Raw genomic sequence first — 18,446 nt, 5'->3', positions numbered from 1 at the left:
GTGAGTGATGCCATGCAGATGTCTAAACCGTACTCAACTATTGAAAATAATTTTTTTTTTTAAATTGAAATATATGAAAATAAATAAAATAAGAAAGCAAAGCTAACTTCGGGCGGAGCCTAAGTTGATTTACCCTTGCAGCTAAGACCGGATATATATCGCAAACATCGGATATAGTTGGCCGATCCATATGATTACAACATAATAAAACAAATTAATTACAATAAAAAATCTAAAACAAGAAATGAAAGCTTACTTCGGGCGAAGCCGAAGTTTATATACCCTTGCTGTTAAAACTGGATATATATCGCAAACATTGGATATAGTTGGCCGATCCATATGAGATTATGATAATATAACCCTATTTATTATAATATAAAATCTAAAACAAGAAAGGAAAGCTAACTTCGGGCGGAGCCGAAGTGTATATACCCTTGCAGTTAAAACCGGATATATATCGCAAACATCGGATATAGTTGGCCGCTCCTTATGGGAATATGAATATATAATCCAATTTATTACAATACAAAATCTAAAAAAAGTCGCAAACTTCTATCTTCAAACATACCAAAGTTGGTATTTCTACCAAATACCATTTCCGATCGTTCAGTTATATGGCAGCTATTAGATATAGTCCTCCGATCGTTATGAAATTTGGTAGGTCGGATAAACTGACCAAAAATATAATCTGTACCAAGTTCCAGCTTTCTATCTTCAAAAACACGAAAGTTGGGTCATTTCCGATTGTTCAGTTATATGGCAGCTATAAGATATAGTCGTCCGATCCTTATGAAATTTAGCTTGACGTAATGTTTTGCTCTCGTGTCAAATTTGAACTCTCTAACACTAAAAACACCAAAGTTATACCATTTCCGATCAATCAGTTATATGGCAGCTATAGGATATAGCCGGCCGATCTGGGCCGTTCCGACTTATATACTGCGTGCAAAGGAATGAAGGGTGTATGCAAAGTTTTAAGTCGATAGCTTTAAAACTGAGAGACTAGTTCGCGTAGAAACAGACAGACAGACAGACGGACACGCTCATATCAACTCAGGAGGCGATCCTGATCAAGAATATATATACTTTATAGGGTCGGAGATGTCTCCTTCACTGCGTTGCACACTTTTGACCAAAATTATAATACCCTCTGCATTGTATAAAAATGTATGGCTTTCAAAAAAAGGCTTTCATGGCGATGACAAATTAACCATTCTTTCTGTAAATAAGAAAATGTTTTACACCCCTGCTTAGAATGATTAAGAGTGCCAAGAGAGCAAAAAACAAGAAAGGACGGCTATGATGGAGTTCTTCGACTATATTATACCCGGTACTCATATTCTCCACCCATAATTTAAGTTAATTTAGCTTTTGTGGGTTCTCAGCAACACCTTTTTGCTAATACTTTCCGCTTGGCCAAAACAATAACCTCAGTCATCCTATCCTATAAAATTATTCTGTTTTAAAATTAAGATATATACTTTATGAAGTCCTTTAGAGATGATTCCTTCTCTATGTTACATCCATTCCCACTACTACAAAATACCCTCGAACTCCTCGAGTACCGGGTATAAAAACATGATTGTGAATGTACACAAATTTTACTGCAATTTATTATTATAAAGAAGGCAAGGTTTGATTCGTCTAAAGAGAAATTTTTTTATGATGGCAATAAAAGTAAATTTGAAGAATTTAAAAAAAATTTTCGTTTTATATAAAATTTGGTAAAGACATTTATTTGCAGACAACGAGAAACGGTCAACAGTTACTTGCGAGCTCTGATCCTTCGATTGATCCTTGTATGTATGCGTGTTCACACATTCACATACACGAGTGCATATGTTTATGTGATTTCGTTTCGAAGCCAGGTCACAATCTTTGATTTTTATAACTTTAAGCCTTGCTACCCTTGAGAAAATTGGGGTATTCATTACTGGGATATGGATGAAAGAAATTGTATTATTTGTTATGTTATATACATTAAACATACATTTTTGAATTCGTTCGCGAACGTCGAACGTGCTTTCTTTTTGTCTTCTTATCGTGCAACGAAAATTAAACAAAAACTAAGCATAGTGAGTGCAAGCTCTAAACATTAAGCTATGAGTGAATTCGACAACGTGCTCCAACGTCAGCAAGACGAGCGTCGACTCTCTTTGCTACGTAACAACGCATACCACTCATTTGTGTCAACGCAAGGCAACGCTACCGCAAACCCAACAAAAAATAACCAATCGCGATCAATAACCCCAACCCCGAGTAATGAACTCTATCCAACATCGCAAGGCAGGGCGCGTTCTTGCTCTCCTGCGCTCTCGTTGGACAAAACCCCATACCCTTCCCTCATGCCTGCCTGCATAGCCACGGTCACCAGTACAGTGACGTCATTAGCAACTGCAACGGCAACTATTACAACAACTACAATGGTATCGACTGCTCGCGCAATACCATCTACCGTAATATCGGAAACTGCTGTGCAAGCAAATAATGCAGCACCTTACACCAGCGTGCCCCCTTCAAAACAACGTTCGGCCGTACAGACTGGTATGGATCGCTACATACAAATAAAACGAAAGCTTAGCCCGCAGAACTCTAGACTGGATAACTCTGCTAAAATAACTCGAGGCACCTCAAAACAATCTACAATAGAGAAGCCCATAGAAGCAAACAGATTTGCTATTTTGGCAGATAAATCCGATGATACACCTCCTGAAGTCATCGTAGGGGACAACAAAAAGCCTAAGCCGCCGCCGATTTACATCCGAGAGAAAAGTTCGAATGCTCTCGTAAACTCGATACTGAATCTAATAGGACCAGATAATTTCCACATAATTCCATTAACAAAGGGAAATATTCACGAAACTAAAGTTCAGACTAATACGGAAGCAAACTACAGAATTTTGTCGAAGTATTTAAACGACAATAATAAAAACTTCTACACGTACCAATTAAAAAGCAGTAAGGGCCAGCAAGTAGTAATAAAAGGTTTCGAGCCGGAAGTAACACCAGATGAAGTTACAAGGGCACTGATGGAGAAAGGTTTTAATGTAAAAAATGTTATTGACATTTTGAATAGAGAAAGAAAGCCTCAACCTCTTTTCAAGGTAGAAACCAAATCCAAGCCTCTGAAAACAAAAAAGAAGTGCATCCAATCCTAACTCTCCAGTTCCTACTACACCGCAGAATTACGGTAGAGGAGCCGCATAAAAGAAATGGACCGGTGCAGTGTAATAATTGTCAGGAATATGGCCACACAAGGTCTTATTGCACGCTTCGTCCAGTATGCGTTGCTTGTGGAGGCCTTCATGTATCTCACAAATGCCCAAAAAATAAAGACGATCCCAGCAGCAAAAAGTGCGGAAACTGTGGAGGCAACCATACGGCTAACTACTGGGGCTGTCCAGTCTACAAGGAACTGAAAAGTCGTACACACCAAAGAGTGACCACTGCTCACTCACATACACAACCTATGAAATCTACACGTAATGTCTTCCCCCCTTCAGCTGTTAAATCTTTAGCCAATAATGAGGTCACCGACGAATCCGCAAGCTATGCAACTGCTCTAAAATTGGGTCTTAAAAGTACCGCTCCCACCAATCCAAGATCATCAGTTCCCCTCATTAACCAGAAGAACCGTCTACGAACAAACTTGGAACAATGATATGTAATCTTCAACAAAGTATGATGGAGTTCATGTCATTCATGCAGACAACTATGCAAGATCTTATGCGAAACCAGAACGTTTTGATTGAGCTGCTTGTTGCTCAAAAACAGACTAAATAATCAATGGCTCCACTCCGTATAGCACTGTGGAACGCCAACGGCGTCTCACAGCGCAAACTCGAGTTAACTCAGTTCCTTATTAATAACCATATCGATGTAATGCTAATCGCAGAAACTCATCTCACAAATAAATATAATTTTCAAATTCGAGGCTATCTATTCTACAACACGAATCACACGAAAACATCGTACAATAATAGATACACGAACGTTGAAATAGAGCAGCTCGTTCTAGCAAAGCGACGCTCACGGCGAGAATGGCAATCCAACAGATCACCATCCGCAAAACAAAACGCTACAGAGAGGCTCTCAGCTGCACTTCGTCATGAAGAAGAAAGGTCCCAAAAACATTACATAGAACAGTTATCCCCAATGAGCTCCAAGTTCCCATTTTGGAGAGCACACTCATCTCTCTGCGCACCAATCGAATCTGCAATGCCAATAAGGACATCCACTGGCAACTGGGCTCGAAGCGACGAAGAAAGAGCCGTCAGATTTGCAGAGCATCTTCAAAATGTATTTCAGCCCAACACATCATCAAACGGGATCTCACTGCCAGCAACATCAGATATCGACACATGAGTTACTCAAAATCATAAACGAACTCAACCCAAAAAAGTCTCCAGGATGCGACCTAATATCACCAAAAATGATTATTGAACTTCCTTTTTGTGCTGTTCGAGCTATTTGCCAGCTCTTCAATGCAATAACGAGACACGGACACTTTTCAGAGAGATGGAAAAAGTCGATCATTATAATGATACCAAAACCTGGCAAAGACCGCACAGTCGCTTCATCATATAGACCAATTAGTTTACTAACGTGTCTATCAAAACTCTTTGAAAAATGCTTCTTGGCACACATTACCCCATATCTCTGAACACACAACAAAATCCCGATTCATCAATTCGGTTTTCGAGAAAAACACGGAACCATTGAGCAAGTCAACCGCATAACCTCAGAAATCCGAAATACATTCGAACAAAGGGAGAACTGCACTGCGATATTTCTGGACGTATCACAAGCTTTAGACAGAGTATGGATAGAAGGTCTAATGCACAAAATTATAGAAATGCTCCCAACCAACACTCACAAACTTCTGAAGTCATACCTATACAACAGGAAATTCTCAGTAAGATGTAATTCAGCCATGTCCGATGACTACATCATTAGAGCCGGAGTTCCTCAAGGCAGCGTGCTTGGACCAACACTCTACCTTATCTACACTGCGGACATCCCAACGAGCAGGAATCTAACCACATCCACTTTTGCATATGACACAGCGATCCTAAGCCGCGCGGGATACCCCAAGCAAGCAACGGCGCAACTTGCTATACACCTGGTGGCAGTGGAGAAATGGCTATCCGACTGGCGAATCAAAGTTAACGAACAAAAATGCAAACACGTAATGTTCACTCTTAACAGGCAAGACTGCCCTCCACTTATTCTTAACAACACAGTGGTTCCGATAGCAAATGTAGTAACATATCTTGGCGTACACCTCGATAGACGGCTTACCTGGCGCAGCCACATTGAAGCCAAAAGAAAGAAGTTAAAGCTCAAAGCCAACAGCCTCCACTGGCTTATCAATAGCCGCTCGTCTCTTAGCTTGGACTACAAGGTACTCCTATATAACACCGTCTTGAAACCAATCTGGATGTACGGCTCCCAGTTGTGGGGGAATGCCAGTAACAGCAGTGTGGATATAATGCAACGAACTCAATCAAAAATTCTCAGAACCATCACAGGGGCCCCGTGGTACGTTCGGAATGAAAACATTCACAGGGACCTTCACATATCACTCGTCAGAGAAGAGATAGCACAAATCAAAACAAAGTACTACAACAGGCTATCAGTACATCCAAATAATATCGCGAGAGCCCTCACGCGAGTTTCCAGCAGTTCTCGTCTTCGCCGCAACGACCTCCCGATAATTATTAGGACCACGTAGTCTCTATTCAGTTCAAAACAAACTGTTAGATATTGTATTAATAATTTAAGATTTGCAACCTTATTGTTAGACTAATAAAAAGTGATCCAAAAAAAAAAACTAAGCTAAAAAAAAAAAAAAGCATAGATTTTTTATTTGTTTAGGAATACAATTAAGTGGTAGCAGTAAAATGTTTTTCATATGCGAATCAATAAAAATTAATCGACTGTACTTGAAATGCCGACTGCTGCATTTGTTGTTCTGCATTTGGATGGTGCATTAAACGAACTGGTTGATTTAATGAAATGGGCTCAATCAAATTCTTTCAACTATCACAGAGCACCATGGTACAGTTAAGAGATACAAAAATAAAGCACATTTTGTGTTGTGCAAAATAGAATGTAGTAGGTACGTTGAAATTTTTTTTACAATTTTAATTTTTTCTAAATTGTTTACTATTCCTCGAAAGCAGTCTTATATGAACCCAAAATTTCTTATAGAATAGCACCTCTTCCAATTTTCTTATTAAATCACTCAAATTTTGTTCTTTTCACGACCTTCCAATACGTTTCAAAAAAATTTACAACTTTAGTATTTACTTTTTATAAAGTTTTAAAATTAATAAAATGTATTCTGTGTATCTCTTAAGTTAACAACATTTCACGTGCTAGTCACATTCAAAGAGAACCGACACCCGTCGGGATATCAGAGAAAATATCAAAGATTAAAGCGACCTACCGAAATAAATTTATCATGCATCCAAATAATCCCGTTCAGAACCAAAACCTGGTTTTAATGACCTCCTACCCCAGCAATATCTATATTTGAGGCACCTCAAATTTTATAAAAACCAAGAAAGCAAAGCTAACTTCGGGCGAATCCGACGTATGTATATATGTATACCCTTATCGTTAAAACCGGAAACATCAAATATAGTTGGTCGAAACTTGTGAAAATATCATAATATAACCAATTTATTACAATAAAGCTAAAAAAAAGTCCCAAGCTTCTATCTTCAAAAATACCAAAACTATAGGATATAGTCGGCCGATTGTTATACAATTTGGTCCAAATCAACTGACCAAAAATATAATCTGTACGAAGTTCCAACTTTTTATCTTTAAAAACACGAAAGTTGGGTCATTATCGTTCGTTCAGTTAAATGGAAGCTATAGGATATAGACGCCGATCCTTATGAAATTTGATAAATCATATTAATTTACCAAAAATAGCACTCATGCAAAATCCGACTCTTTAGCTCTAAAAACGCCAAAGATTTACCATTTCCGATCAGCTATAGGATATTTAGCTGCCATTCCGACTTATATACTGCGTGCAAAGGAAAGAAGTGTGTGTGCAAAGTTTCAAGTCGATAGCTTTAAAACTGAGAGACTAGTTTGCGTAGAAACAGACAGACAGACGGACATGCTCATATGAACTCAGGAGGTGATCCTGATCAAGAATATATAAGTTAACTGAAGTTAACGGATGTGGCAATGTCCGGTTATTTAAGAGCTCGCTCTGGCCAAACTGCTGACACAGCGTCTGGCCTAAATAAATTTAAGATGCATGCTGAAATATTAAAAATTTAATATAACAAATAATATTATTTTTTTCTTCATTTCACCAAAATCACGAATACCCGAATTTTGTTCGGGTAGCAAGCCTGAAAAGTAAGAAAAATCAAAATTTTGTGCGCTGGCTTCGAAACGAAATCGCACGCACACATACACCCGTGTATGTGAATGGGTGACACGCATACATACAAAGATCAACCGAAGCGCAGGCCAACCTTCTTCATCGAGCTCCGCACCGAGACTGAGAAACAGAAAGCATTTAATGACAGTATGAGCGTGAGATGAACGAACGATGAGCGTAAGAAAGAGAGTAAAAATTCGCTCTGGGCCCTGTCACAAGAAATTTTTGCGTCCATTTTCGTTGTTGTTGAAATGGGTTGTCTATATGCTGTATGGTTAGTCCTCAAAACATAGATATGATGATCGGCACGAGCCTATTTTATAAGCTTCTCTGCGACAAACCTGGCACAAACATCGGTTGGATTGTTTGTTCCAATATTCAGTCGTCGGCAAAGAATTTGCCGCTAAGCTTATCAGCTAATGAGACGGGATGACCCTTCGAGAGGATATTGAAAACCCTGTGTGTATTTCCAGGGGGGAAGGGTGGTGAGGGTGCATAATTCGTGCAACTTAGACCAAGCTTTGCAAACTTAACCGAAGTGCCTGATATAGCGCCACCGTTCCCTCCCTCTTCCTTTCAATCGACTGGCAACCGAAACTGGCCGTCTTGTTCGGATCGTCATGCTTGTTTGCACTCTCTCGTTTCGTTTCCTGTTCCGGTCGATATTATTCGGCCGACTCCTCTTATTCTGACCTATATCGTGATTAATATCGTGATTATTCTTGGAAGGGAATTTTTGAACATTATTTTGCAGTTACGGAAAATGCTTGGTAGCTATAAATAAAAGGTCTTGGGTTCAATTTCCAGCAAAGGGACCGGTTTCATGAATTAAATTTTCTTTACTTTAATTAATTTTTTTAAACCGCAGTCTCAAAGTAAAATGTTATATTAAAAAATTATTCAAAAATTGTTTCATAAGAACAAAATTTTTATAAACATATTGTTTTTAGGACCAACCTACGCGTAAAGACAGCGCAAAAGCTTAGAGGCATGCATGTCAATGCAATAAACAAAAGCCCGAAGGTTTGATTCCCACCGGAGTGTAAGATGTTAAAATATTTACTTTAATATATTTACGTTACTTAACATTTGAATTTTATTTAAGACATTTGATAAATAAAATTCACTAAATATCTATAAATAAAAACAAAATTAAACATTTTCACCCCGCAAAAAGTAAGTATAAAAACTATTTAAAATGATTCTAGGCCATAAATGAGGCTTCACTTAGCCTTTTTTTTTAGCAATCAGGCCTGAAAAGAAGGCTGAATCAGGCCTGATTGCTAAAATCAAAAAAGGGTGACTCTGCCTTCTTTTTTCAGGTATAATTGTTATTATTTTTCAGCATTCTTTTTCGTGTTTGATTCATCTCTGGTTTGAAAAATATTTTCACTCCTGAATCGAATCTAAAATCAGTACTGACTCAGGCCTATAAGTCAATGCAGGCCCACGAGGAAATTTTCAAAAAATTGGGTACAAAATGCAGCTCCGCTTGTTCACCGAGTTTTACCGGCATTTATTCATGCGTGTTTCAGGGCTGAGTGGTTCTGGCGGGAAATATCGAATCGGCATAGCTTAGAAATTCAGTGGCAGCAGAGGGCCGACATTGGTTCGCCAACTTTTTTTTAGTTATTAATTCATGATTTGTTTGGGATTTTCAAAATTTTATGTAACGGCTCTCAAAAGGTAGCGATATGATTTTGAGTACTGCAGGGATATAATAAATACACATACAGCTGGGAAAAAATATAGCACCACTTCAACAAGAATACTATCAAATACTATCATGAAGCACCACTTCATTATTATACTATGACAAATACCTTACAAACATTTTTGGCAACATAATACGACACGCCAAATTTCATAAGGATCGGCCGACTATAGGACGGCCATATAACTGAACGATCGGAAATGACCAAACTTTCGTGCTTTTGAAAATAAAAATCTGGAACTAAGTTAAGATTATATTTTTGGTCAGTTAATTCGACCTAACAAATTTCTGCCGACTATGATCGGCCGACTATATCTTATAGCTGCCATATAACTGAAGGATCGGAAATGGTTTTTGGTAGAAATACAAACTTTGGTATTTTTGAAGATAGAAGCTTGGGATTTTTTATACCCTTGCAGAGGGTATTATAATTTTGTCCAAAAGTGTGCAGTGAAGGAGTCATCTCCGACCCCATAAAGTATATATATTCTGGATCAGGATCACCTCCTTTATTAATACAAGCATGTCCGTCTGTCCGTCGGTCCGTCTGTCTGTCTGTCTGTTTCTACGCGAACTTGTCTCTCAGTTTTAAAGCTATCGACTTGAAACTTTGCACGCACCCTTCTTTCTTTTGCACACTGTATATAATTCGGAACGACCGGGATCGGCCAACTATATCCTATAGCTGCCATAAAACTCGTTGATCGGAAATGGCCGAACTTTTGTATTTTTGAAGATACAAAGCTGGAACTTAGTACAGATTATATTTTTTGTCAGATAATCCGACCTACCAAATTTCATAACGATTGGTCGACTATATCTTATAACTGCCATATAACTGCACGACCGGAAATGGTTTTTGGTAGAAATACCAACTTTGGTATTTTTGAAGATAGAAGCTTGGAACTTTTTTTTTGAAATTTTATTGTAATTAATTGGTTTTATTATGATATTCTCATAAGGATTGGAAAACTATATCCGATGTTTGCGATACATATCCGGTTTGACTACAAGGGCATATCAACTTCGGCTCCGCCCGAAGTCAGCTTTCCTTTCTTGTTTTTTGTGAAAATGAAATAAGTGCAGTGAAAATTTCACAGTTCCGAAATACATCTGTAAGGAACACCTATCCAGCTCAACAATATGGAAACCTACATAAACTTCCACCGTTGATGAAATAATTATTTCTCAAATGACCAATTTATAAATATTATTAAATATGCCATTAGTTTTAATTGTACTTGACTTTGAGTGCCAATGAATTGGAGCGTCACTTGCTAGTGACTGTTGTTCCCTTGAAGCATGAAATATTCTACGTGCCACGGAGCACGTAGCGAAACAAGTCTTGAAATGGGGCCAAATGGCCCTTATGGACTCCTTCTTTATACTCTTAAATATATGTATTACAAAATACCCAATTTACCCAATAGCACCCCATGGCCAATTTAAGATAATTTATCCATATTACCCTTGGTCTTAAAATTTACCTCATCTCCAGGATCATAATACTGCTCCAAATAAGGATGTGCGAGTGCTTCCTCTACAGGAATTCGCTTGTGCGGGTTGAAAGTCAACATTTTTCCGAGCAGATCTAAGGCCAATGCATCAGCATTAGGAAAAAGCCTGGACCACGGTACATTCGGTTTAAATGGTAATGATTCTAAATAATTGCGCGCCTAAAACAAATATTAATTTTATTTACATTATGAAATTCAATTTAATTACCTTTTCATTAATAATGCACTCCAAGTCTTCACGAGATGGTGAACCCAGCACGCCAAGAATGTGGTTAAGTTGATCCAAGTAATGTTTTCCAGGAAATATAGGTCGATTACTTAGCATTTCTGCTAAAATGCAACCAACTGACCAAATATCAATGGACTTAGTGTATCCTTTTGAGTTAAGCATAATTTCAGGAGCCCGATACCATCGGGTTGCTACGTATTCGGTTAAAAATCCTGTGTGATCGTGTTCGGGATCGGCGATTCGCGCTAATCCAAAGTCACAAATCTAATAAAGGGAATACAACTTAAGTTATAAAATTCAAGAACATTAATCTTTAGAAAAAAGTAAGATACGGGCCAAAGCATACTGCTCAAGCATTGAACACGATATAATATATAAATTTTAAAGATAACGTTTCAAAGGATTGGACCCTTGGAGATAAACAGCATGGTTTTAAATGCAGTACATAAGTGGTGCGCTTATAGGACATAAAGAAAGGTCGCATAGCATGTCAGCGTGAAGTGCGTTGATAAGTAGTTTTAAATAGATTTATTTCATATATTTTTATGTATCTTTCTTATAGGGGAATTTTACAAAATAAAAAAAGTTTCTAAACGGAATTAATTGGAGTAAGACCTTTATCTGGGGCTGCTCCTAACATTTGGTCCTTCGAGACACCCTGAAGTTTTCCCCCTGTGGTAAGAGACTAAGGTTTTAAACTGGCACCTATAAGTGGCTTCAAAAAAATAAAAATTCTCAGGGTAGCTAAAAACATAAGACTGCGAGCTGGGTAAAAAAGAGCCCAGTTTAAAAATCGTAATCCTCTGTTGTTTCCCCCCAAATGGTAAGGGACAGAGGGATTGAGAATTGGCATCGAGCAATAAGTGCGTTTTTTGTTTAGCGTAGGACTGTCCGAGGCCTTACATCGGAATGTTTATGAAAAATCTTTGGGCTGGAATTCAGCCATCGGATCTCCAAAGCGATACGGCGCAAGTAGTTAAAAACACAACTAGTGTAGTGAAAATCACACTTGTGGGAAATAAAAAATAAGATTTCATGAACATTAACAATAAAGAAAATCGAACTTCGGACGGAGCCGAAGTTGATATACCCTTGCAGCTAAGACCGGATATGTATCGCAAACATCGGATATAGTTTTCCGATCCTTATGAGAATATCATAATAAAACCAATTAATTACAATAAAATATCAAAAAAAAAGTTCCAAGCTTCTATCTTCAAAAATACCAAAGTTGGTATTTCTACCAAAAACCATTTCCGGTCGTGCAGTTATATGGCAGTTATAAGATATAGTCGACCAATCGTTATGAAATTTGGTAGGTCGGATTATCTGACAAAAAATATAATCTGTACTAAGTTCCAGCATTGTATCTTCAAAAATACAAAAGTTCGGCCATTTCCGATCAACGAGTTTTATGGCAGCTATAGGATATAGTTGGCCGATCCCGGCCGTTCCGACTTATATACTGCGTGCAAAGAAAGGGCGTGTGGAAAGTTACAAGTCGATAGCTTTAAAATTGAGAGACTAGTTCGCGTAGAAACAGACAGACAGACGGACATGCTTATATTAACTCAGGAGGTGATCCTGATCAAGAATATGTATACTTTATAGGGTCGGAGATGTCTCCTTCACTGCGTTGCACACTTTTGGACAAAATTATAATACCCTCTGCAAGGGTATAATAAAAATAATACTAATTATCAATTAAATTTTATAAAAATAAAAATTCAAATTCAAAAAAAAAACCTTAGTATTACCACTAACTATACAGCATACAGACAATCCATTTCATACAACGATAATGGACGCAAAAATGTATTTCGACAGGCCCCAGAGCGAAATCTAACTCTCTTTCTTACGCTCCCCGTTCGTTCATCTTACGCTCATATTCTCATTGAATGCTTTTTGTTGTTCTATCTCGGAAAGGAGCGTGATGAAGAAGGTTGGTCTGCGCTTGGATTGATCTTTGTATGAATGCGTGTCACACATTCACATAAACGGGTGTATGTGTGCGGGCGATTTCGTTTCGATACCAGCGCACAAAGTTTCATTTTTCTAACTAGTGTTATTGTATCATGGTCGGCGACAGGCTGTCGCAAGAAATTTTTTCGTCCATTTTCGTTGTATGAAATAGGTTGTGGTATAACCAAAAATTAAAGATCTTGAAATTACCAATATTTTTATTTTCCCTTTGCAGAATGTTCCGTTATTTGATTAAACATGGTTGTCGACGGTGAAAACATTGTAATCGATAGTTAAATCAGTATTAATAGAAATGTAGCATTTTTAAGGTATCCGATATTGGCCCTTTGAAGTACGGGCTTACTAATCGCGGTTATGTGAATGCCGCCGAAAAAGTACCCTTTCACTGTCTTGTAAATTGTAGAAGGGTACACTTCGGTAAGAAGAAGATTAAGATTTGAATTGTAAAGCCCATCGAACTACCGAACTGAGCGGACGTGCTTTGTCCGAGCTCCGGGAAAACTGCACCATAATACAGCTAATCAAAAAACTGGGGTAACCCAATATAAGCCAAAAGACGCTCAACTACAATTTATTAAAAGCAATAGACAAGCTTTTTATAACAGTTGTGATATGCTAAACGAAAACTAGTGCATTGTTTAAAAAAAATAAGTGTCACGCAATGAGCTCATTGAGAAACGATCAAAAGAACGAGCGTAGAAGTTCAATGAACCAAAGAAACGGATTCTACTCTTACTTTTCAACCCGAGATACCGAAGTGAAAAAATCGGCGATTAAGAGCAACCCGACTTTTCTGACCGCTGAAACCCAAAGGGCACGGTCTTGCTCACCCCGCGTCATGGAGTTTGCAGTGTAAAACCCCCCCTCCAATGTCGGAAACAAATTTCGCAACAACAACTAGCAATGCTACAATTTCTGCAATCACAGCGACAACCCCTGCAACTCAAAGTACCGCGACGTCAACGACTACAGCGAGTACAAAAACAACAACTTCGGAAAGTGGAAGTGCCCTGGTCAACAAAATTGCGTCGTTGATCGGGAACGGTGACAACTTTCATGTTGTTCCGCTTATCCAAGGGAACATCCACGAAACAAAGGTGCAAACCAAAACTGAAGAGCACTTCCGAATCGTGTCCAAATATCTGGACCCTGTACAGAAAAAGTATTACACGTACCAGCTGAAAAGCAGTAAGGGTCTACAAGTGGTAGTATAGAGGATCGAACCTGATGTTACCGCCGCGGAAATAAAAACCGACCTTAAAGAAAAGGGCTTCGCCGCCAAGAATGTTATTAACATTCTAAATAAAGATAAAAAGCCAAAACCCCACTTCAAGGTCGAGCTCGAGCCAGAAAGCAGGTCGCTGAAGAAGACCGAAGTCCACCCAATCTACAACCTGCAATATCTTTTGCATCGGAAAATCACTGTTGAAGAGCCACATAAAGGCAACGGTTCAGTGCAATGCACTAATTGTCAAGAGTATGGACACACAAGGTCTTACTGCACACTTCGGGCTGTCTGTGTAGTCTGCGGGGACGCCCACAAGTCCTCTTACTGCACTACAAACAAGGACAGTACCGTGAAGAAATGTGGAAACTGCGGAGGCAACCATACGGCAAACTATAGAGGATGTATGGTGTATAAGTGGTTAAAGAATCGCATGCGTCAAGCGACCGCAACGCGCAACCAAAATCCACAGAATGCGTACATTGCGTCAAAAACTACGCCAGACGTCTTCTTCGCCAAAGCTGCGAGATCCTCATTCGGTCCACTAAACACCACCAACGAAAACCACCACAGCAAAACGGAAACTATGATGTTTACCCTCCAACAAAGCATGATGGAGCTTATGTCATTCATTAAAACGACCATGCAAACGCTTGTTCAAAACCAGAACATGGTGATACAGCTGCTCGTAGCACAACAGTCTAAATAACACAGTGCGACAAAAAAAGAAAAGTTGGAAAAACTTTTGAAGAGACCTAGTAGGAATTGTTCATTAGGTCGAGTATAGTATAAAACCATGTTTGAAATTTTTCATACACCCTCAAATCTTGATTTATTTCGAAAAAACGGTTTTTCAAAAGTGTTTTGCTCTTAAAAATTCCTGAACGCGTAATTTTAGGCCGATTTTCAATTTTTTTACGTTTTTGAATAGTTAAATGGTGTAGCTTTTGAAAAAAAAAATACATCTTTAATTTATTTAAACAGAAAGGATACAAATTTTACAAAAGAAACTGAAATTTTGTCATGTTTTTCAAACTTTGACGCCATTTTTTCGGTACAACTTCCAAGAAACGGTATCATTCTTAACACATATCAATATTGTCTCATTAATCCTGAATAAAACAAGACCAATTTCATTACGAAATTATGAAAATTGTTGAAGTTATTACGCTTTTTCCCACTCCAAGATGGCGGCAGCGCGCAGGCCGCAAAGCTCGCACCAACACTGCTATGTTACCAACACCGGCCCGACCTTGTTAGTTGGGGCCTCACCGTTCTGTGGCTAATGGCGGTTCGCTCGAAGATGGCGGTCGCTCCAACGCTCCACTGTTGGTACGCCGTGAGTGGCTGGCCCACCTCCGGCTCTGAACTCGCAGCTGTGACAGCAGTACTCCTAGGTTGGGACGCTGTAGTCGCCGTAGTGGCTGGGCGAGAAATGGCCACCGCCGTGGTTATGTCCACCCGCGGCCGGTTTTCTGCTCCACTACTACTTGCTGGCTGCTGATCCGCTCGCGTTGTTGTAGAGGTGGCTTCCCCTCCGTTTAGCCGGGAACTCCTCCTAATATGGCGCTGCCCAGCGCTCCAAAATGGCGGACCTGTGTACCTGTGCCGCTGGCTGCGGCCGCTGATGCTTGGCGCCCCTTGCGCCTCCTAACCGCTGGCTGCGGTCTCCTGATCTGCCGCTGGCTGCGCTTCCTGAACTTCTGGCTGCGTCTCCTTGTCGCTGGCTGCGACTCCATCCGTACTCAGTGTTCGGCGCTGGCTTCGACTCCTCTGCAGGTACGAGAACTGCGCTCCGTGCGCTCCTGGCAACCCTTGGTGGTCAAGCAGTTCTCCAGCGCAAGTTTCCCTTGCAGTCTCCTTAGGACTGCGAACAAAAACTGTCGTCTTGTCTCATGCGGAGTTGCCTTAAACGGCTCCCCCCACACATGTAGGTCCAAAGAAAGGGGGTACTTTAAGGGCCTATGGCTGTGGCGAACGGAACGTTTTATTCTGAAATACTCCTTAAATTAGCTTTACAATATATATATATATTTTTTTTTTTGTGAACGTTGTTTTTATTTCTTGAATCTTCTCTTTGCAAGACTAACAAGAGGTGTATCATATCTTATATTTTTAATTTAACTAACAGTCATATTGACTGATACGGAGTTAGACTGCCCTAAAATTCGATTGCTGGGTTGGGAGGTCGTTGCGTCTAAGGCGGGATAGGCTAGAAACCCGAGTTAATCCCCGAGCGAGAAAATTTGGGTGCGAAGACAGTTTTTCTTTGTATGACTCTTTTTGCTTCTGGATTTCGTCTTTCACTGCGAGGATGCCCAGATCCCGGGGGATGTTTTCGTTGCGAACATACCAAGGTGCCCCTGTGATAGTTCCCAAGATTTTTGATTGTGCGCGCTGTATGATGTCTATGTTGCTGCTGCTCGCGGTTCCCCAAAACTGGGAGCCGTACGTCCAGATTGGCTTTAGGACTGAATTGTACAGTAGTAACTTGTAGTCCAGGCACAGTGGCGATCGTGAGTTTATGATCCAGTGGAGGCTGCTGGCTTTCACTTTTAGGTGCATCTTTTTACATTCGATGTGCTTACTTATGAGCCAAACTCGGTCGAAAGCTTGAGATACGTCGAGGAAAATAGCGCTGCAGTATTCTCGCTGGGCTGAGCGTATTTCAGATGTTAATCTGTTCACTTGTTCTATGGTTCCATGGTTTCTTCGGAAGCCAAATTGGTGTGCCGGGATAATATTGCAAGCTTCCAGATGTGGTATTATGCGAGTTAACAAGACTTTTTCAAGCAATTTAGACAAACAAGATAGAAGGCTTATTGGTCTGTATGATGACGGAATTGTGTGGTCTTTTCCAGGTTTCGGTATCATTATAATGTTGGATTTCTTCCACTTTTTTTGGGAAATAGCCAAAATTAATGATTTCATTAAATATAGGTCAATAGGTCACCACCGGGAGCCTTTTTTGGTTTTAGCCCTCTTATGACTTTTTCGATTTCGTTCGGCCGGAATAAAGGTGCGGCTGGCTGAGGGGAGGACTCTAGCTGAATTACTGGTAGGCAGATGAATTTGAGACTGGGTTTGGCTGGAAGACACTTTGGAGATATGTGGCGAATGTTTCAGCTTGGTCTTCGTCGCTGCGAGCCCAGCATCCCGAAGAGTTCCTCAAGAGTTCAGCATCCTCATTGGAAAGAAGTGACCGAAACAAACACTTCAAATCTAATCAGCAAATCGAACAGCTCGTGCGAGAAAAGAGGCGCACGCGTCGTGATTGGCAAAACAGCAGATCACCAGCTTCAAAACAACGCCTTAAGGAAGCAACCCGATCACTCGACCAGGCTCCTCACCAACAGGAAGAAAATGCACAGCTGAGGTACATCAGCATCTCTCGCCAACAAGCACAAGGTACCCCCTGTGGAGAGCCCACCCAAATCTTAGCGCCCCAATTGAAGCGACCACCCCTATAAGAAACTCTTCGGGATGCTGGGCTCGCAGCGACGAAGACCAAGCTGAAACATTCGCCACATATCTCCAAAGTGTCTTCCAGCCAAACCCAGTCTCAAATTCATCTGCCTACCAGTAATTCAGCTAGAGTCCTCCCCTCAGCCAGCCGCACCTTCATTCCGGCCGAACGAAATCGAAAAAGTCATAAGAGGGCTAAAACCAAAAAAGGCTCCCGGTGGTGACCTATTGACCTATATTTAATGAAATCATTAATCTTGGCTATTTCCCAAAAAAAGTGGAAGAAATCCAACATTATAATGATACCGAAACCTGGAAAAGACCACACAATTCCGTCATCATACAGACCAATAAGCCTTCTACCTTGTTTGTCTAAATTGCTTGAAAAAGTCTTGTTAACTCGCATAATACCACATCTGGAAGCTTGCAATATTATCCCGGCACACCAATTTCCGAAGAAACCATGGAACCATAGAACAAGTGAACAGATTAACATCTGAAATACGCTCAGCCCAGCGAGAATACTGCAGCGCTATTTTCCTCGACGTATCTCAAGCTTTCGACCGAGTTTGGCTCATAAGTAAGCACATCGAATGTAAAAAGATGCACCTAAAAGTGAAAGCCAGCAGCCTCCACTGGATCATAAACTCACGATCGCCACTGTGCCTGGACTACAAGTTACTACTGTACAATTCAGTCCTAAAGCCAATCTGGACGTACGGCTCCCAGTTTTGGGGAACCGCGAGCAGCAGCAACATAGACATCATACAGCGCGCACAATCAAAAATCTTGGGAACTATCACAGGGGCACCTTGGTATGTTCGCAACGAAAACATCCCCCGGGATCTGGGCATCCTCGCAGTGAAAGACGAAATCCAGAAGCAAAAAGAGTCATACAAAGA

General features: G+C 40.1%; 1 protein-coding gene across 6 annotated transcripts in view; it reads right to left on the bottom strand.

Moving 5' to 3' along the window:
- The window catches only part of rl (Mitogen-activated protein kinase rl), an 83,965-nt gene that overhangs the window by 6,783 nt on the left and 58,736 nt on the right, over positions 1–18,446 (bottom strand). For 5 of the 6 annotated variants that reach the window (XM_070276803.1, XM_043211572.2, XM_070276804.1 and 2 more), the window contains 2 exons: positions 10,851–11,135; positions 10,613–10,801 (listed from right to left, as the gene is read on the bottom strand). In XM_070276803.1, the coding sequence (XP_070132904.1) occupies positions 10,613–10,801; positions 10,851–11,135 (474 nt within the window). Of the gene's footprint in view, positions 1–10,612; positions 10,802–10,850; positions 11,136–18,446 lie in introns of those variants that run through there. The other variant, XR_011441910.1, reaches the window with a different exon arrangement.

This window comes from Drosophila bipectinata, chromosome 2L (assembly GCF_030179905.1).
Source record: "Drosophila bipectinata strain 14024-0381.07 chromosome 2L, DbipHiC1v2, whole genome shotgun sequence".
NCBI classification, from domain to species: Eukaryota; Metazoa; Arthropoda; class Insecta; order Diptera; family Drosophilidae; genus Drosophila; species Drosophila bipectinata.
The sequence above is the reverse complement of the archived record's forward strand: the minus strand, read 5'-3'. Positions and strand labels throughout refer to the sequence as shown.